This window comes from Protopterus annectens, chromosome 15.part0 (assembly GCF_019279795.1).
Source record: "Protopterus annectens isolate FY-2018-M chromosome 15.part0, PAN1.0, whole genome shotgun sequence".
NCBI lineage: Eukaryota > Metazoa > Chordata > Ceratodontiformes > Protopteridae > Protopterus > Protopterus annectens.
In genome coordinates this window covers 122,030,574-122,052,154 of record NC_056749.1, presented here as the reverse complement: position 1 = coordinate 122,052,154, position 21,581 = coordinate 122,030,574, and the positions used below count along the sequence as shown (strand labels likewise).

The 21,581-nt window shown below is 41.2% G+C and overlaps 1 protein-coding gene across 5 annotated transcripts in view; it reads right to left on the bottom strand.

Annotated features, from left to right (window-relative positions):
- PHKA1 (phosphorylase kinase regulatory subunit alpha 1) overlaps window positions 1–21,581 on the bottom strand; it is a 3,177,076-nt gene that overhangs the window by 966,432 nt on the left and 2,189,063 nt on the right. For all 5 annotated transcript variants that reach the window (XM_044057561.1, XM_044057557.1, XM_044057558.1 and 2 more), the window contains exon 25: window positions 13,934–14,012. In XM_044057561.1, coding sequence (XP_043913496.1) covers window positions 13,934–14,012 — 79 coding nt within the window. The remainder of the gene's footprint in view (window positions 1–13,933; window positions 14,013–21,581) is intronic.

Below are 21,581 nucleotides of genomic sequence, written 5' to 3'. Positions count from 1 at the left end.
CTAAGGGCTTTTCATCCAGAAAGAAGGAGGTCATTGTCCCACTGTATTCATCCCTCATTAGACCCATTATAGAGTATAATGCCCCATTTGGTATGTACCTCACAAGACATCTGCAACAGCTGGAAAGGCCACAGAAATACCTCACTAAAAGAATCACAGGCCTAAAGCAGATGCCATATGCTGACAGTCTAAAAAAACTCCAGCTATACTCTGTGGCATATCGTCTACTCAGAGGCAATCTCTGCTTAACATACAAGGCCATGTCAAACCCTGAGCTGATTGACTTGCTCCACTTAAAGAAATCCCAATCCCTCAGAGCCACATGCTCCAGGGATCTAAACCTTGTCATCACAATGAACAACACATGCTAGAGGGATAGGTTCCTGACCCACAGACTCCCCATACTCTGGAATAGACTGCCCACGCATGTCAAGCAGAGCGCCTCATTGGCCCTCTTCAAAAGGAACCTTGATGATTGGATGGGAGATAGGAAATTCACCTCAGGGATCATGTCAGTCGCCCTGCTAGACAGGGGTCCAGAGAAGTAAATATTGTGGGAAGAAGTATCCAGGGAATTGTTATGGCTAGGCTTGCATTGGCCCTAGGGCCGATAGCCTAGTACCAACCTATGAACCTCTGATCAACAAGGACAGACTAATGTGGAGTACTGACTTTCTAAAAGAAACCCCTCTACAGTGAACGCTGCTACAAACCAATAACCTAAGAGCAGGAAGCTGCAAGTGAGCGGAGACCAGGGCCATGCATTTAGTACACAGCCAGGGGTTTGTGGAAAGTTCAAAAGTCAATACCCAAAACTGTCAATGGCTGGCTCATACCTTACATAAAAGGAATCTTCTTGGTGCCTTTGTTACTTTTATACGTAGGTAGGTGGTCTTGAAGACCTAAAAAACACAACCAATCCCACTACCTGAAGACACAGCAGGATGGACTGTACCTAGACCATATGGAAAGACTCTTTCACAAATCAATTCAGTTGACCTAAGTTGAGAACTAGTCTGAGGTCTTCTGTATTTCTGGGCACTAATAAGAACATGGAGTAGAGTCCAGATCCTCTCTGGCTGGATGGGACTTCTTAGATGGCTCTTTTCTGGAGAAGGATCAAAACATCCTTCTTCAAGGAGGCTTTCCTTTGATGGGAAGAGAACTGTCAGAGGGTGGACTAGCAAACTTGAGGACATTTAAGAAAACAGAATAAAGGCAACCTCTGGATATAATTCCCCTTATCCACTTGTCCAAAGTAATGGCCAATCATGTTGGCAGGTGTAGGAAAAGATGATCCAACTGTCTCTAGAGTGGGAGAATCGAGCAGCCCGTCAAGATTCATATGGGTGAAAACCACAAAAGGATCCTTTAAACCCTGGTGATTGGGACTACCTCTGCGTCTTGGGTGGCAGTTTGACTGGATGTCTCCCATCTCCATGTCTTGCTGTTTTCTGTTCTGGGGCTGATGGGACTTTAGAAACTGTCAAGTTCGTAGCCCCTTTTTGATTTGTTAGAACTTTCTTTGAGGGGCTGAGAACCTCACCCCAACAGCTGTGAGCATGTTGTCCTCTTGCTTACAGTGCAACAGCTTCTCCATAACTTGCTGGCCAAACAAGGGGGTGCCTTCAGAGAGAGAACTTATGAATGCCACCTTAAAGTGATCTGCAAAGCCTGTAAGGTGCAGTCAGGCTTATTTTCTTGACACTAAGCCTCAGCCAGCAGCCCTAGCTGTTCCATCAATGATATTGTGTATTAGACGCATGGCTAGAAAGGAGATCATGCTTACTGCTATTACTTTGGTTTTCAACTGCAACCTCAGGTCACCTGTTGGAAGTTTTTCAGGGTGTCAGCTGTTTTTTTTTTTTTTTTACTATATCCTTCTGAAATCAAACCGTGTGTGCTATGTAGTTTACAGATCTGAATGAGAACGTACTGGATACATCCTCCTACTTCTCTAGCCTATCATCATGGACTCTGTTTGGTGGATGTATAGCTCAGGTATGTCTTTGGACATATTTTTTCCTAGCTGCAGCTACCACTATGGAATCCACAAGAGGTGTCGTGTTCCATTATCTGTCCTTGAGCATCCACAGCACTCTGGTTTCCGGGGGAACAGTTACACCACATCTGGTTCTTGCCAAGACTTGCAACAAACCATATCTACTAACTGGTCTGGCAGAGGCACTACACAAGCAACACGGGAAAGGACATGCAAACCTACTAAAAGACCTCTTCCTTTTGGGAAGTAAGGGTCTATGGGCCAGGATTCCTGTCTCTATCACTTCCAGGATTTTGCGAAATGAAAACCTCTTCTGGAGATGACTTGGGAGAAACCTCTTTCATCAAGATCTGTAGCCAGGGAGGACGACTATGAAGAGGAGGCAAGGTGTTTCCTCCTGCACTTTCTCCTCCTGTGGGGAGGTCTAGGAGGAGAGTCATTGGAACTTTGGGAGGCACAGTGGTGCAGCGGTTACTGTCACCTCACAGCATGAGGTTCTCTGGTTCGATTCTCGGCTTTCTGTGTGGAGTCTGCATGTCCTCCCTGCATTTGCGTGGGTTTCCTCTGGGTACTCTGGTTTTCTCCCATATTCCAAAGAAATGCATCTGGAGCATTTCTCCGCGGGCCTCCCCTAAAAATAGGCTCTGTCCCAGTCGGACTTTCTTGGTCAACAAATGTTAAATAAACTTTCCTGGGAAGAGGGTATTATCTTGACAGAACTAAATCTTTCAGATCGATGCTTCATTTTTTGTGAAGGCAAGAAGGGACAACCTGTGTCAACACGGTCTATATCAAAATGGCCGTCTAAAGCTATTACCTTTTGTTATGCTCACCACAACAAAATATACCACAGGCAGGGTCAAGGCTCACTATACCAGGTATGGTCAAGGCTCACTATACCAGGGTATTGGCTTCATCTATGGCTCTATGGAAAGGGTTAGATTCTAGAACCAGCAAACTGGTCCTCTATACATACTTTTACAAGGCATTACAAGATTGACTCCTTCCCTAGGGCTAGATCAAGCTTTGCTAGGCCCACTCTTGGGAGTCCTGGACTCCCCCCCCCCCCTTTCCACCTCCCAAAATGTATAAGCTATGGTAATTTACCCATATTGGTTAGGCCACTGTATCAATGATCAGTATGAAGAATACAGTACAGCTGTGTAAATAAACTTACCATAACAGTAGATATTTGAATGATCACTGCTGCAGTAGCCACTTCCTCCGTTCCCCTTGTTTTTGGTGTGTTGTTTATGCCAGGGTGTGAACTTTTATTTTTTGCTTTTCCTAACATTGCCCTTTTACAGCTCAGCCTCAACGTGAACGTTCTCAAGGACTTCACGCCCAAACTTGTCTTTTAGACAAAAGAACCAAACCAGTGTGTGTGACCTTGCATACTTAGTTCGGCACTATGTTAGCCTGGTGTGGTTGTCTTTTAGTTAGCTTAGCTCAAGCTGCTTAGCAGTTTGGGAGCGTGAAAGGTGTCCTGAAACTTTGAATGCTGTCCAGCTGTTATATCCTTTGCAGGACATAACCCATATAGCTTAGGTTACTGCAGTAGTGTTCAATACGAAGAACATCTCAAATGGATTCCTTTTAAGGTTACGACAGATAAAATATGGATCAATGTCAGGAGGTGCACTATGTCTACAGTAGTAAAAGAATCACTTTAAAAAGAGATGGCAGCCTGTAGAACGACAAAAGTATGGCAAAAGGAACAATCTACTCTGTGTCAGGGAGGTTAAACTAGAATTTTGGAAAACATGGGTAACAGGATGCTGTACTGCTAGGAAGACTGATGGAAGAAATTCTAGAGTAATGAAAATATTCCATTAAAGTAGCAGCAAAATAAATGATGGCTTATGAAGAAAGTAACACACCTGGGGAAATGAGATAAGAAAAGAGACTAACTGCCCAGCTAACTGTATTTTTGACTGTCTTTTGATGGTAATGTAATATTAGTATTGAACAAATGATACAAGTTTTAAACCTGTGCAAGGTAATATGATTACCAGACTGCAAGGAACATTGAAAGTTGATCCCAGCCAACAAAATGTAGAAAACAAATCTGACAGAGACCCCTAATGTCTGTTACACGCCTACTAAACTACTAACTACAAAAAGCTCCACTAAAAGCAACACTCAGTTTATATTCAATCAACAGTTTCTGGGGCTACGTGAAAAGTTTTCCATATTTCATGTGAATTTAGTCCTGTCAATTATTTAGTACATATACTGACAAAGATCTAGGATGGTTTCCTTATGCTATACTGCTATGACATTTTATTTTCTCGAAATAATGCTCAAGTACTAATCGAATACCCATTCTCTGAAAAATAATACAATATTCCCCAACGGGGTACTTAGCCAACTCTGATTCGGTCTGAAACTCCGACTTCAGAAAATTTCAGAACGCCAACCTGCACTCGCAAAACTGCTTCTGCATCGGACCATGCGGCAAAAAAGACTGAGGATATGACGTCGGTCATGCGCATTAGTACCCTGACGTGCTGACGTCAGTCTAATGCGCCCTGACCGACGTCAGCCATATACTCTGGTATTCGGGCCGACTGGACAGCGGACTACCCCAATAGTTAGGACTGCAGCAATGTGGAACGATGAACATCAAATATAATTTGTATACAGGACTGTGAAAAAATACAGTTTCATAAGCTGAAGTTACTATTGCGTTTCAACTGTATTCTTTTAATGGTTAACAGGGGAAAAAGTGTTGCAGGAACAGAGGCATGTTACTAGTGTAAAAGGAATTTGTTAGCCTGATTTCTCTAGGCTAGGAGTGAGTTGTTGCTAGGGTAAGTTTGCTGATATGTGAAATGTCCAAAGTCAGAAAACAAGCTCCTTGAAGCAGGTTGGTCATGTAAAAAAAAAAAAAAAAAGGTGTTCACGTGAAGTCTAAGGTGAGAATCACGAGGAATGAGAACATTTCTGAAGTCACTGATTTGCTAAAATTACTGTAACATCAGAATCTTGCATGACTGAATTAATAAGCAAATGTATAAAAGATGGCAGTTTCCTTTGTTCATTGACTGGTCTACAAATTTCTATAAAGATAGTTTCCCAGCGCTGTTAAAAATAAAATGTCTGTTTGCATATCCTTAAGTTTTATTCCTGACTGAAGACAAATAATGTTATTTATTTACTAACCTTAACATTTTGGTGCTGTGACTTGGATCTAAACTTTGGTATTGCTGCAAGGCAATAGTAGAATAGGGCCCATCACAGATGTTTCTGTGAATTCCACAGTCTTGTATCAGGGTGTGCAAACATACTAGTCTTGACAGGAATATTGTTCTGTATAAAAAAAAAAAGAAATTCGTGGTTTCACTCTATCAGACAATTTCAGATAAATGTAAAATGAGTGAAAAGTTGTGTTTTTGTTGAATGACTGAGTTGCTTTGTAAGGTATGCAAATAATGGGAAGACCCCACAGGAAATCTGTTGCTTGTGGCAAGACCTCACAGCAAATGAAAAAAGTTTATTAGTGTATGTGCACGTACAGCAAAGAACAAATTAACACAAGGAAGCACCTTGTGTCGAGGGTAGTACCCTCAGAATTGAAAGGTAAGAGGTATGAGAGATGTTTTGTGTTGTTAATGTATAAACAAAAAAAAAAAAAGAGAAAAAAAGTTAAGTTAAACCAAGTTCTTGAGCCTACAGCATGTTGGGACATAAGAGTATGCGCTGTTAAAACCAATTAACGAGCCCACAGCATGCTGGGACGTAGGTGTCGTGTGGAAGTACCCTCAGTGTCCGAAGGAGTGGTCAGTTATGGACACAGTGCCAATCAGCCCCCTTATCCTGATCACAGTGCTGGAGATGTAACTTTTGAGCTTGTGACGGAATGAAAGCAAGGGGGTGCTGTGGGAAAAGACTGATTAAAACCTCTCCTCTGTCACTGCATGATGACATAATTCCTACCATTCGCTCCCTGCATGTTGTGCGGATTGCTACAGTTATTTTCTGTCCCCTGAAATGCCAGAATTCTGAATCTGTAAGGTCTTAAAAAAATGAAAATGAGAACAAAGATAAGCAAGCAAGATCAAATCCATGAAAAGAGAACACCTGCATAAGTTATGTCTCAGTTATGGAAAAGAAAGTTGTAAGCATTTGCATGACTTATTTCACATTACTAAAAATTGTTCTGGTGGGGTATTTCCATTAAATAGAATTTCTAATAGGACTAAATTGATGACATTAAAAGGTATTTTGGAATAAAAGAAAAGCAAATTAAGTGGGGAACAAATGGCAATATGTTATTCTTGGTACACTAAAGCACTTAAAAGGGAAGATGAGTTACCATTAAGGGGGTTACAGAATGCTGATAAAAAATTGTTGCAACAGGTAAGAGAGGTTACAAAGGCAGTACAAGCCAGTAAAAAGGGATTTTTTTATCCTGTCTTAGCAGGTTTGGAACAAACTGAGGAAGGCCAAAAGGCAGAAACTTCTGAAGAGGATGATAATCCTCCAGCAGCTACTGCACCCCCACGCCCATATGCACTGGTGTGGGCATCTCCTGTACAAGATTCTGCTGTTTCTCAGACTACTACATTTCGGTCAACTGTCCCCATTGGACACCCAGTCAGTGTGATACTGTTACATCTCAGACTAGTTCCCCTGTTCAGTCTTCATCTTCTGAGCAGGCTTCTGCAGTCGAGGGGGGTTTCTTCTTCCTATCCTTCTCAAACAGCTTCTATTTCTCCAACAGGGGCATTAGTATTCAATACTCCTGTAGCTCATCACACACGCTCACACAACAGGGAACAACAAGAGATTGTGGCCTCTGCAGGAATCTTTTGGCACCTCTCAGGGAAATTCTGGGGGCTAACAATAAAGAACTTGTTCATCGTCCTTGGACCCTTGCTGATTTGCATGCTATGTCTAAAAGTTTTACAAATATTAGGGAAGATCCATTCAAGTTTAGAGAGAAATTAAAAACAATGATAAAATGTTACAATTCTACTTTAACAGATTTAAATCAGCTGCTTAGGGTAGTTACTTCAAATGAAATAAAAAGCAGTTACTGGAAAAAGCTGAAAACAGATTTTACTCTCACAGGAAATGCATTAATAGATAAACGGACAGCATTGTTAAACAAAATTGTGGACGTGTGTCAAGTTAGGGCTGACTGGTCTAAACCACAGGCATGTAAACAAAATAGAGGGGAAGCCCCTGCAGACTATTTGAGTCGCCTTAAAACAGTATTTGCTAGACATTCAAGAATACCAGACTCAGAAGAGCAAGCTAAGTCAGCTACTTGCAGCAGCCTTTGTACAGGGTCTGCAAGCCCCTATATAAAAATAAAATAAGTGCTCATAGACTGGCAGGAAAAGGTCTTAAGAGTCTTTATTAAGTGCTGCAAATCACTGTACACAGTTAAAATGGAAAAAGGATACTGAGAATAAGCTGTTAACTTTACAAATAAGGCAGCTGAAAACCCTGAGGGGGTTGAGAAATTGTTAGGGGATTTAGTAAAAGTGCTGGCCGAGGAAAACAAAGCGCAGCTGGTTGGCAACAACGAGCTGGTAGTGGCCCCCTCCTGCTTCATCTGACACATCTTTGCTTCAACTGTGGAGAAGCAGGACATTGGGTAGGAAAATGCCCACACATGCGAATGCAGACAGTCCAAGATACTTGGACTAAATGAAAACCAAACTGCAATAATGCAGCTTTTCCTCCACCACCTCCTCTCATGGGAAGGAGTCCAAAAGCACCATGCTGACTAGGTCAGGGAAATACAAATTTATCTTAATCCTCTACTGCCAATAGATCAAAATGAACCTTGCGTTTAGGTGGAAGTAAATTCAAGGAAAATTCCATTTCTGGTGGACACTGGAGCCAGTAGGCATAAAGTAAAGGCAATTGGAGTAACAAATATTACTGTTAAGTATCCTGTCTCAGAACCTATCCCCTTTTCTTTAGGTCTGATCAAAGAAAGGCATTCTTTCCTTTTGAGTACTACTGTACCAGTAAATCTGCTTGGAAAAAATCTGCTGTGCAAACTGGGCTGTACTATTTACTGTACACCACGAGTGTACTAGCTTGTTCCAATAGAATCAGAGGAGAAAGTATTAGCAGTTTTAGCAAAAGCTGAGATACGGCCTGTTGAAAGCATACAGGCAATAAAAATTTACTACAGCAGATACCTGCCAACTTGTGGACTAAACACGCAAATAAAGTAGGTATACTAAAATCAGCAAAACCAGTAAAAATAAAATTAAACCCATCCAACACCTCTCCCTAGAGTTCCACAATATTCACTGAAGCCAGATGCAGAGCAGGGAATCAAACCTGAAATTTAGTCTCTGATACAGCAAGGACTAATAATACTAGCTAAAAGCCCTTGTAATACTCCTATTTTCCCTGTAAAAAAATCCAGAAAAAGATACTTACAGATTTGTACAAAATTTAAGGGCTGTGAATAATGCAGTATTGCCTACTTTTCCTGTTGCTCCAAATCCAGCAACAATATTGAATTGCACACCACCTACAGCTAGTTACTTTTCCGTAACATATTTATGTTCAGCATTCTTTTAGTATACCTATCCACCCTGAGAGTCAGTTTCTGTTTGCTTTTACTTACTAGGGACAGCAATATACCTGGACACAGTTGCCACAAGGATACACAATCTCTTTCATTAACTTCTCAAATTCTGAAAAAAAAATTGGAAAATGTGACATTTCCAGGTGATATGTGTTAGTACAATAAGTAGATGATTTACTAATAGCATCAAATTCCCTTCAGCAGTGTCAACAGGACACCCTGTCATCTTCTGACTATCCTTGCAGACAAGGGACACAAAGTATCAAAAACGAAACTACAACTGTGGTCACCTCAGGTGCGTTATCTTGGCCATTTAATATCTCAGGGCAGCAGACAGGTATTACCATCTCGTATTGATGCAATACCTAAGGCCCCACCACATCCAACTACTCAGCGACAACTTAGATCTTTCCTAGGTATGCCATAATACTGCAAACAGTGCATTTCTAACTATGCAAAAATTGCTAAACCTTTGACAAATTTTTTAAAGCAGAATACACCAGAGCCTATCCCTTGGGATAGTAAAGAGGGAAATTAATTTCAGAATTTATAATAAGCTTTAGCTACTGCTCCAGCTTTAGGGATACCAGAATATGATAAGACTTTTATTTTATTCTGTCATAAGAGAGATAAATTTGTTCAGGGAGTGCTTGCACAGAAACATGGGGAGAGCTACTGTCCATTAGCTTATTATAGCACAGCACTTGATTCTGTTGCAAAAATATTTCCACCCTGTTTAACGGCAGTTGCCACTGTTGCCATTTTAGTTAATCTTGCACAATCGCTGGTGCTTGTCCCTCATTCTGTATCATCTCTTTTGCTTAAAATGAAAACTCAACCACTCTCGACTGCAAGTCTAACTAAATATAAACTCATGTTTCTTTCTGATCCATTCTGATCCATCTTTCTCTAATGCTTTGTCCCATTCTAAATCCTGCATTTCTGTTGTCTACTGCTGAGGAGAGTAAAGAGCATGATTGTGTGCATCTATCTGCTTTCTCCTAGGAAGGACTTAAACGACATTCCTATATCCAACGCCAAAGTCAATCCATTTGTGGACGATTTATGTGGAAGAAATCAAAGGGGACAACTGATTGCAGGGATATCCATTTGCACCGAAGTTACAATATTGTTGCAACAAGAATTAGAGGGTGTTCATTCTGCTCAAATATCTGAATTAGTGGCGCTGCAAAAAGTCTGAGTTAGCCGAAGACAAGGTTGGCAATATTTTTATGGACAGTCGTTAAGTCTTTGGGGTGGTACATAACTTTGGGCAACCTTGAAAACGGAAATGTTTTTTGACCTCTTTGGGAAATCAAACTAAAAATTCAGGGTACATAAAATGATGGTTAGATGCACTTTTGCTACCTAGGAGGCGGTCTGTAATCAAATGTTGTGCCCATCAAAAAGGCATAGATGTTACAACAAAGGGCAACAATTTGGCAGATCAAGTTGCTAAGCAAGTAGTAAAAGATTGTTTTTAAAGATCTGTGCATGTTAACTATGACAAACTCCAGCAGTAATGATGTGTTTGATTTTGAAAAGTTGCCAGCCTTTCAAGCTGAAGAATCACAGGGAGAAGTTCAGAGGTGGCTTAAGGATAAATGCAGCAAATTCGTCGATCGGTTGTGGTGACATCCAGATGGCAGATTGGTGGCACCTGCCTCTTTACTACCCTACCTGGTAAGGACATACTATCCACCAGCCAAATGCAGGTAAGACAGCTTTATTTAATCAAATTACCCGAAGTTGTTATGCCCTTCATGTCTCCTCTTTGATACTTCAGGATGTAAATAAATGTGCTATATGCCAAGAGTATGTTAGTAAAAATGCAAACATTAAAACTGCATGTTTACCACCACCCTGAGGACCTTTTGTTAATATGCAGCTAGACGTCATCCAGATGCCCAAGACTCATAACTTAGAATTTATTTTGGTGATGGTGTGCATGTTTTTGGCATGGGTAAAAGCTTACCCATGTCGCTGTCACAGTTATCAAGAAAGTCATGTACGATTTTATACCGAAATTTGTTATACTGGGTACTATCAATAGTGCCCAGGAAACATATTTTAATAATTCATTAATGAAACAGCTATGCAAAATTTTTAATACTAAGTTGAGCCATCACTGTCCCAACCATCCACAGTCATCTGGGCTTTTAGAGAGGGTTAATAGGACCCTTAAAAATAAAATTTCAAAGATTTATGCTAAAACCCACTTAAAGTGGCCCAAAACCCTCCCCTTAGCATCGAGTACAACAGCCTCACTAAATAATAATAGAAAGTTCAGCCTATATGAAATATTAATGGGAAGACCCATGGGCCTTCCAGCTACCCCTCCCGTGGAAAATGCATATTTAACTTTGTCAAATAATGCTATAATTTCTTACTTTCGAAAACTTGTTTATTTTTTACAGCAATATTATCAAACAGTAAAAGCAGCCCTTCCACAACCTCCTGACCAGCCTTGTCATCAACTACAGCCAGGTGACTAGGTTTACGTCACAACTTTCAAGAAAAAGAACTAAGCCCGAGGTAGAAAGGCCCTTTCCAGGGGCCGTTAATTACCCTGACTGCTCTTCGCTGTGCAGAACTACCAACGTGGATCCATTCGCCTCACTGCAAAAAAAAACATGTCGTGTGGCAGCCCCAAACAAATCAGTGCAGCCAACAAAATCTGTCCAGTAGAAAAGTCAACTTCAGCAGCAGTCCATAATAAATCCAGTGACAACAGGTACCCTCACTCCTGGTAGAGAAAAAACAGTTTCCTGCTGGTTCTTTGGCAATATGCTATAGATTTAAATGTAACAAACTGTTGGGTATGTTCGCATATACCTCATCATTCTAAGGCAGGAATTCCTATAATTCCTATTCCTCCATCACAGATGTCATTTGAAAAGAATCTTTGTGACATCAATCTAACTTGGCATAATGTGACTAATTTCTCAAAGGTTGTCTCTCTTCAACTTGCAACTATACATCATTGGAACACGTTATGCCAGAAATGGAACTGTACCAGTAGGAACCAGTAAATGTAATGACATCAGACATAAAAACATATCAGACTCTTTGCACTTACTACATCTGAGGGTGATCGTGCCTACCCCTGGTTGCCTACAAACTGGTCTAAATGCTGCTTTGTGGGCTATATCACTCCTACACATCCAAAAATCCTCCAGCAGTAGACTAAAAAATAAGCAGGCAATCCACTGGGCAGAACAATGCTTGAAATCACCATGCTTGCTCAAATACTTCAGGAGGTAGTCAATGGAACTTCGCATCACATAACAATGGTAAATCGAGAAATGACTGAAATGCGAAGTGCAGTGTTACAAAATCAACTGGCACATGATATAATGCTTGCTGCAAAAGGGGGGAACATATGCCCTCATAAAAAGTTGTTGCTGTTCATATATTAGTGACTATCACGTTAAACACAAAACACTGACAAATTTCATTGAGCAAAGGGCCAAGGATTTAAAAAGCACATCAAAGCAATGAACACTTTTTGGATGGTTGGGCAGTGTTTTTGTAACTTGAAAACTAGTATAGCCCAGGGTATTGTAATTGTACTGTTTATTACATTGTTCATCATTTTAATATTTTCTACTTTAAAGGCTGTAATTACAAAATGTTTAACCTCACCTGCACGTAAAATGTCACTGCTCATACCAGATAACAATTCTATCATCACAGATGATGAATACTATGATGCTAAAGCTTATTTCATTAAGCTAAAAAAATAATAATATAATTGCATGTATTGTATGACATTAATAGTGTCAAAGTGGGGAGATTGTTATGGGACAAGATCAGTCTTATTAAAATGTATATTAATTTCCATTTCATTAACTATTCTATAATATGACTGATAAAAAAAATAAAATGTGTATGCAGGACTGTGAAAAAATACAGTTTCATAAGCTGAAGTTACTATTGTGTTTCAACTGCATTCTTTTAATGTTTAACAGGGGAAAAGTAAGTGTTGAAGGAACAGAGGCAGGTTGCAAGTGTAAAAGGAATTAGTCAGCCTCACTCCTTCAGGCTAGGAGTGAGCTGTTGATAGGGTAAGTTTGCTGATAAGTGAAATGTCCCAAGTCAAAAAACAAGATCCTTGAAGCAGGTGGGTCATGCAAAAAAAGGTGTTCATGTAAAGTCCAAGGTGAGAATCACAAAAAATTAAACATTTCTAAAGTCAATGATTTGCTAAAATTACTGTAACATCAACATCTTGCATGGTTAAATTAATAAGCAAATTTATAAAAGATGCAGTTTCCTTTGTTCATTGAGACTGATTTACAAACTTCTATAAATATAGTCTCCCAGCGCTGTTAAATACAATTTCTGTTTGCACATCCTAAAGTGTTATTCCTGACTAAAGGCATAACATAAATTCTTAATGTTATTTATTTACTAGCTCTAACAATCCTAAAATCGAGAAAATTCTCATATTTTTAAATGAAGTATTACTGTTCTACTTTGGAAAACGTAATACCTTTGCTTGCAACAGAAATTTGGCTGCATTCTAATAACAGCCACCAAAACACACCTGACAGTTTTCAAGCCCTATGAACACACGGCAACAGGCCTTAGTAATGGTATCAACATATATGATGCAATCTAAACAGCAGCTAACGGGATTCCACAAATCTGTCATTATATGCAAGTTAAAGCCGATCATATAATTTTAAAATATTACATAAGAAAACCTAAATCAAGACAGCATATTTTTAAAATATATATATTACAGACACATACACACATATACTGTGGAAAGCTACCAGCTCTGTGGCATAGAGTAGAAAGCCCTGGCTATGCCACAGCTGACCCAAGTCTGAGCGGCAGCTTCAGCACATGACAGAACTGGCTCGGAAGGGTGAAAGTGAGCAGCTGTGTCTGCTTCACCCATCTTGAGGGGAGGAAGACAGCTGTAGCTCAACACAAGGGCGACAATTAGCAAGGAAAGCCAAGTGTTACATGCTGGAGTTAAAGCCTGCGCTGTCATAGTGAATCTTGCAATGGAAGTGAAAGGGAACTTGGGAGGGAAAGGGCATATCCCTTCAGAAGACAACAATGGCAGGGGCTTGGAGGAGCCACTGAGATGGGGGGTGCTCCTGATTCCCTACAACCAGACTCTTACTGAGAAATCGACAGCCAATCAGGATTTCCAGGCATGAACAAATGGGCTTTAGGGTTCTCACCTAACCCAGATATGCCTGGATCTTGGACCCTAAAAACAAACGAGCTGACTGGATGTAGTAATGAAGCCATCAAGCAAGACCCTTGGAGAAGCAATAAATAAATAAATAAATACATTCTGAAAAAATAAAGATTGCAGGCACTGGCTGTAAACATTCTGCAGTACTTACCTGAGTAAGAACTGCTATGCTGATAGTCTGTCCACTGGCTTCATCAATCAATTTTGTGAGCTCATCAAGAGGTAGAGGCCTGTGGAAACAAGTCTGAATTAACCGCATATAATATTTTAGGAGTAATTACAACTCCCAACACTAAACAGACTAACTCAGTGAATGGGATATGAAACAGTAAGTCCATGTACATTACGTAACATTTAATTCAATCCATTACCTTTAAGCTACAAATAACCTTTAAGTTTCTTGTTCACTCATTATTTTGTCCACTGTGGCTTTTCACGGAAACCACAGTCTAAACATCTCAGCCTAACTGCAGCACCCCTTTATAAACTCAGATAACAGAAACTGTTAAAATGATGCAACAGAAATGTCACAGCTACAGGGTTAAAAATGTAGTGCTGATAAACATCTTGAAAATTAAAGTTTTTACAACAGAAGGCAAAAGCATTAAGAGTAGTTTTAGACAAAAAAAGTCAAGACAGCTAAGATGGGGAGAAAAAAGAAGGCATGTTTAGCCAATCGCTGAGAAGTAGTTCTGGATTTACTGAAGCTAGATCAAGGAAAGGGGACAAATAAGATAATGTATGTACTAGGGTACAGAAAAAGCAGAGAGAAATGTCTAACACTTCTCACACAGCCTTTGGTTGAAGCAAAACATGCAAAATATTGCAGAATGGCATGGCTCTGAAGTATATGTGCAAAATGGACATGATGGGCTCTACTGTATTTCTCTGTAAATAAGACCTAACCAGAGAATAAGGCCTAGCATGGTCTTCCAGTGTGGTCATGATATAAGCCCTACCCCAAAAATAAGCCCCAGTTAAGATAGTCAACAACACATGACAAACATGTCGAATTATAAAATAATAACATTACTGACACCTTTTGACTGAGGTTATCGTACTCTGCTCGCCATTTTTGGACCATTTGGACACGAAACTTCTTCTCTTTGCAGAAAGTCATAAGATTCTTTCCCTGGGAGTCCTCCACGAGTCTTACTGTAACCCTAATCCTCACTCACACTTGACATTTGAGATCCTTGGCCCATAAACACTGGCAAGTGTACTTTGATTGGTCAAAGTACAGGCAACACACGTAAAACATGCGCACTTAATAATAATGAATGGGTGTTGTTGTCTCTTCTTAACTGTCGCCATTTTTGTTGCCAATCCTCTCTCTTAAATCTTCAATTAACCCTCCCAGACAAGATGAGTGCAAAAAGAAAGCTATTCCGTCGAGTACAAGAAGGGAATCGTGGAGGACTCCCGGGAAAGAATCTGATGGCTTTCTGCAAAGAGAGAAGTTGGATCTCCGAATGGTCCGAAAATGGCGAGCAGAGTACGATAACCTCAGTCAACAGGTGGACGAGGGAAATGCCAAGAAGTGCAAGTGTGGATCAGGTTGGCAACCATTACTTCCTCAGCTGGAAGACATCTGTGAATGGATTGCTAACAGGAGAGCAAAGGCTTTGGTTGTGCGCAGGGCTGATATTCAAGCATTTGCCCTTGCAATGGCACCACAGTTGGAAGTATCTCCAGAAGAATTCAAAGCACCACAACATTGGCTGGATGGCTTCCTTCAGCGATATGAACTGTCTCTAAGAAGATCGACAACACTGTTCAAGGTGGAAGATACTGAAGTTATTAGACGCGCACATGCATTCAAGTCCTTTGTTGATGGCATCAACTTTTCTAAATACCAACTCTCCAACATGATTGCTATGGATGAAACTGCAGTGTTTACGGCCAAGGATCTCATACTGATCAGAGGGGTGCCTCGTCAATCTACACTCCCTCCACAGGTTACGAAAGTGCACGTGTTATCTGTATTTTGGCAATTTGACTAGATGGAAAGAAAACCCCACCTCTAATCAGTAGTAAGGCAAGAAAAATAAGACTGAACGTGTTTCAGGCATTTACATTCTTGAAACCGAAAAAGCCTGGTGCACAAAAGCAGTTATAAGGAAGTGGGTCGATGTAATGCTGCCACTTGTTTTGCGAGGTGGTGAAAGAGGACTGCTAGTCTGGGATTCAGTCAGCACTCACTGCGCTAAAGACATGAAGGACTTCCTTGCACAGAGAAGAATAGATCAAATAATGACTCCCGCAGGAATGAATGCCTATCTCCAGACTCTTGATAATGCAATAAACAAGCCATTCAAGGACTATTTGCGCATGGAACTCAATGACTACACTGAAAATAGAATGGAGAGAAATTAGTGTGGAAACTTTGTGAAGCCTAGCCTGCAAGAGGCCATGACTTGGGTGAAGAATTCATAGGATAAAATCACTGCCAGCTGTGTTGCCAATGCACTACAAGCAGGCTACATGGACAACCAGTGCTCATTTAAGGAGAGCTCTATTGCTGGGCATGACAGATTGGGGCCAATGGTTCTACAAGAAATGGAGTGGCAAGAAATTCAGGCGGAATTCGGGGGTTGATGACTTATGACAATGTTCCAGAAGAAGATGACATGACTGTATTTGAATAACTTCTCCATTATCGGGGTCAACAGAATGGATTGCTTCTGCTTTCAGCTACCAGCAAGCTCTTGTCAGTTTTTTTACTTTATTATAATAAGGTAATGTTTCATTATCAAGGGGTAATTACAAAGTAAGGTCACTAGTTCCCATACTTCATTTTTATGAATTTCCATCATTCTTCTCTTACAGTTTGGGTAAGGAATAAAGAAAGCATCACCACTCAAAAGTGGCAGTTATTTACCTGTTTTATTCCCCTCCTCCAATACACATGTATTGATATTTTCTACACTTTCTGTTAAGCATGAAATATTGCACTGTAAAAGCCAAGGTGTAGACATTCTGAAGTTGAAATGTTTGTTTCACTGTTTATGTAGAATTCTCAACACAACTGTAAATGCGTTGCCTAGAACTGTTGCCCAATAATGGAAAAGTACCAAATAAATGTTGATTTGTGAGCATGAATAAATGTCGATTTGTGTATATGAATAAATGTAGACTACTGTACGGGGTGGGGGTGGGGGGTAAATAAGGCATCCCCTGATAAGCCCTAATGTGTATTTCAGTGGAGGAAAAGTGTAAGACCCGGTCTTATTTTCGGGGAAATGAGGTAACAAGACAACTTCAGTGAGGGGAAATCTTTAAAAAAAACTTTAAAAGAAAAGTCGTACAGCACCAACCACAACTCCCATTTCTTTGAGAATAATAAATCAGAGAAAAAACTTGCAGAATCAGCTTTGAGCTACAGCATGGAACATATTATATTTCACTGCACTGCATCAGCTACATCTCTACTTTACTGGGAATTTATCTTCAAAAGATAATAAAGAAAAAAGAAGTTATGTCTTACCATAACATTCCATCTGTGTTGTCGTTGTTCACTAATCCTTGACTTTGTGCTTGTTCTGAGCCTTCAGCACCAACTTGGCCGTTATTCCAGCTCACATCTTCCAAAAACTCTCAAGCTAGGCTCTACCCAAGATGCACCTCACCAAATTACCTCAGATCAAGTTTGCCTAGAATAGTGGTAGACAAGAGCTAATTGATAGCAGTAATCTGTGTCCCTATAAAGAAGCCAGTCTTTAGGAATAGTTGGTCCACCAAGAGTTCTAAGGCAGGGGGAAGGAGGGTGTGAATGTCAAGGATTAGTGAAGATCAACAACACAGATGGAACATTATGGTAAAACATAACTTCTTCATCTGATACTGTCAATCTTTACATAATCCCTGACTGGGGAACAGAGTTCCTAGCTACCGGAATCTTAGGAGGTCTCGTGGAAGAATATTCCTGAGCACCATAGAGCCAAATGATGCATGTTCCCTAGAGACCTGGTCCAGTATGTAATGAGTAATAAAGGTATGCGGAGATGTCCATGTAGCTGCTGCACAAATATCATCTGGGGAAGCTCTGGCATGAAAAACTGCAGAAGCTGCTACAGCTCTCTTTGAATGAGCTTTCACAGCACGAGGTAGACAAAGTCCCTTTTGCTGTAAAAAAAAGGTGATACAATCCTTAAACCATTTTGCCAAGGTAAACTTAGATACTGGATTACCTAAAGAGAGTGTAGAAAAGGCAATGAACAGTTGGTTGGATCTACTGATATCCTTTGTTCTATGGAGATAAAAATGTAATTGCCTGTGTACACCCAGTAAGTGTAGACAGTACTCTCCCTTGTTGGAAAAATTAGGAAAAAAGACTGGGAGATGCAAGGTTTGCTGCATATTTGACTCTGAAACTACTTCTGGCAAAAAGGAATGATTTGTCCTGAGGGAGACCCTGTCCTTATGAAATATCACATGGGGTGGGATACAGGACAAGGCTTGAATTTCTGATATTCTCTTGGCCAAAGTGACAGCTATCAAAAATAAGGTTTTCCAGGACACGAACTTTGAGTCACAAGTTGCTGAAGGTTCAAAGGGGGATAACAAGAGAATGCAGTACCAAATACAAATCCCATGGAGCAGAGGGTTCTTTATACGGAGGCCTGAGCAACTGTGATGAACTGTTGAAACCAGTTTGGAAGTTAGACATGGCAGTAAGGTGCACCTGAATGGTGGAAGCTGATGAGTCAAACTGATACAGTAAGGCTAAAATGTCTAAAACGTTACCTTCAGGTGCTGCATATGGGTCAATATTGTAGTCAAGTGACCATTTAGCAAAATGTATCCATTTGTTATGGTACAATTTTCTAGATGAAGGCTTGTGGTGGGCCAGAATGATGCATCAGATTGAGAAAGTGAGGGAGCAATGCCTGGCAATCATGGAAACTGGAGAAGCCACACTGTAAGCTTGAGATGCTGAAGATTTGGATGAAACATTCCCTCCAAGTAGGACAGTAGGTCTGGAGCAGAGTCCAGTATCCAGGGCTTTTGAAGTAGATGAGGCCAAAGAAAGGGAAAACAGACTTGTCGAGGCCAGAATGGAGCAATGGGGATTATTCTGTTCTTTGATCTGTTGGCTTTCTTTAGAAACTGTCATATTAGAGGAGTCAGGGGAAAGGCATAAAGAAGACTGGGGGCCAATCGTGGAGGAGTGTCTCTTTTGTTGACTCCCTTGGGGGTGAATTATGGCAAAGTAACTGCTGCATTTGTTGTTCAGAGGGGACGTAGAGAAATCGCAGCAAGGTAGGCCCCAGTGGCGGAATATCTTTCTCACCATCGTTGAATTGAGAGACCACACAAGACATGAGGATAGTTCTGCTCAACTTGTCTGCAATCATGTTGAAGGTCCCCGGAATATGCACTGATTTTAGAAAGGGGTCAGAGGAAATCACCCATTGCCATACTCTGAGAGCTTCTCGACAAAGAGGGTACGACCTGGCTCCCCCTTGTTCGTTGATATAGACTACTGATATGTTGTCTGTTTGAATTGCAATTGTTCCGGAGGGGAGGATATCTTGAAATGCTTGCAACATGAACAGCACCGCTCTTCATCTTTAGAACACTGATATGCAGGTTGGCCTCCATTCCAGGACCAAGTGCCTTGGACTGCCTTTTCCAGATAACCCCCCCCCCCTCCCCCGCATCTGGGATGTGTCCATGGTCATTATGGCTTGGGGCTGAGGAGGGACAAAGGGACAGCCCAACAAGATTTTGTTGGAATGAAGCCACCAACTCAGGTCTTCTTTGCAACGACTGGTGATCAAATTCAGATGGGACATAGGCTGATTTAACAAGGACCATTGGGAGGCCAGAAGCCACTGAAGAATTTGCATGGGATATCTGGCCAAGGGAACTACAGTGATAGAAGCTGCCACTGACCGAAGAGCCTGCAGGATGAGTCTTGCTGTTACTTTGTTTTGAATGATCTGGTTTACATAGGACTTCAACCTTTGGAGCCTTTCTGGGGGAAGTGATGCAAATCCAGTGACTGTGGCTAACACAGCTCCAATGAATTCCAGGTGTTGTGATGGCTCAAGATGGGATTTTACGTAGTTTACAGTGATTCCTAAGGTGGCACAAAGATGAAAAGTGTAATCTCGTGCCTTTATGACTTGATAGCTGGTGGCAGCATTGAGGAGACAGTCGTCGAGATACGGAAATCCTCAGAATCCTAGCAGTCTCATATGTGCTGCTACCACTACAATGCATTTGGTAAACACACTGGGGGCTGTGGTGAGTCCAAAGGGCAGTGCCCTGAACTGATAGTCACTGGCTCCCAGCCAGAAGTGCAGGAATCCTCTGGAGCACTTGTCCATTTTTAAGTGGTAATATGCATCCTGAAGATCTATTGAGCACATCCAGTCATCTTTTTGCAAGAATGGAAGTATTGACTGCACCAAGACCATCAGGAATTTGGTTTGTTGAACTGATTTGTTCAACTGGCTGAGCTCCAAAATCAGTCTCGACTCTTCAGCTTTCTTTGGCACTAAAAAGAACCTTGAGTAAATTCTGAATCATCGCTGGTCTGGTGGGACTGCTTGGATGACTTTTGTTGAGCAGTTTAAGACTGCTGCTTCCCTGTGACTGAGTGGAACGTCTGGGAATCTTTTTTGTCTTTTTGGTTTCATTGAAAGGGGAATGTAGTAACCTCTGGAAATGATCCCCTGCACCCATATGTCCATCGTCAGATCTAGCCAAGCAGACTGGTGCAGGGATAATCGTCCCCAGACACCCTCCAGAGGAAGGCAATTGGGCTTCCTTTTTTATAAGTAATCATATAAAAAAATCTCTGGACCCCTGGATCTGTGGGACACTTCTGCCTCTTGGAAGGCATCTTTCATCATTACTTCCCCCTCTGCCCCAGGGGAAATCACTGCCATGTGAGTCTTGGAAAGGTCCTTGTTTTTTTTTTTTTTAACCATAGCCTCCACTTGTCTGGTTCCTAGAGTAGGGTTGTTGAGGAGTGGAGAAGCATATGGCCACGGCAGAAAGAGTTTTCCCATCTTTCTCACATCTGGCTAATGTCTCTTTAACCTTTGGGCCAAACAGGGATGATGCATCAAATGGAGGACTGATGAAAGAAGACTTGAATGGCTCAGCAAAAGTCAGATGATGGCTACGCCTGAATCTGCTGCTCTTGTCCCTTCAGCTGCATGAGAAATTAGCCTCATGCAAGAACTGGAAATCGATTCAAGGGTGGCAAGCTGAGAAGTAACCTTTTCTTGTACCCCTTCAGCTACTGCTCCTGAAACAGTATTTGAAAGCTCTTTAATCAGATCTCTCTAAAGCATGACAAAATATACCATATAATTCAAGGACCTGAGAGCGAAGATGGATGAAGCATATAAGTGCTTCCCAAATCTATCCATATTCCTAGACTCTATTTTAGGAAGACAGTTGCACTTTCTTCCGCAAGTTCCTTTTTAGTGGCTGTTGCTACCACCATGGCGTCTCCAGGAATACCCTTGGCACAGAGAAAATCTGGTCAGGTCTTTTAGGGATCGGCCTAATAGAGTCAGGAATTTTCCAGGCCTGCTGGATGATCAATTTTATAAGATCAGTGGGTGGAGAGATCCAAGTAGTACAGGGCTGGGTGCAAACAGCCTCCAGGCATTCCGATTACTCTGTGGAAGGTCGGAGTGTTGTCTGGCCACCCCCTCTGTTTCAGGATTTCAAGGACGTCCCCAAAGGAATCATCAGGGGTGACTTGGGGTAAATTTTCCCTTCATCAAAATCGGTATCCTCTGTGAAGGACTCTTCAGGGAAGTCCAAGTGCTTCC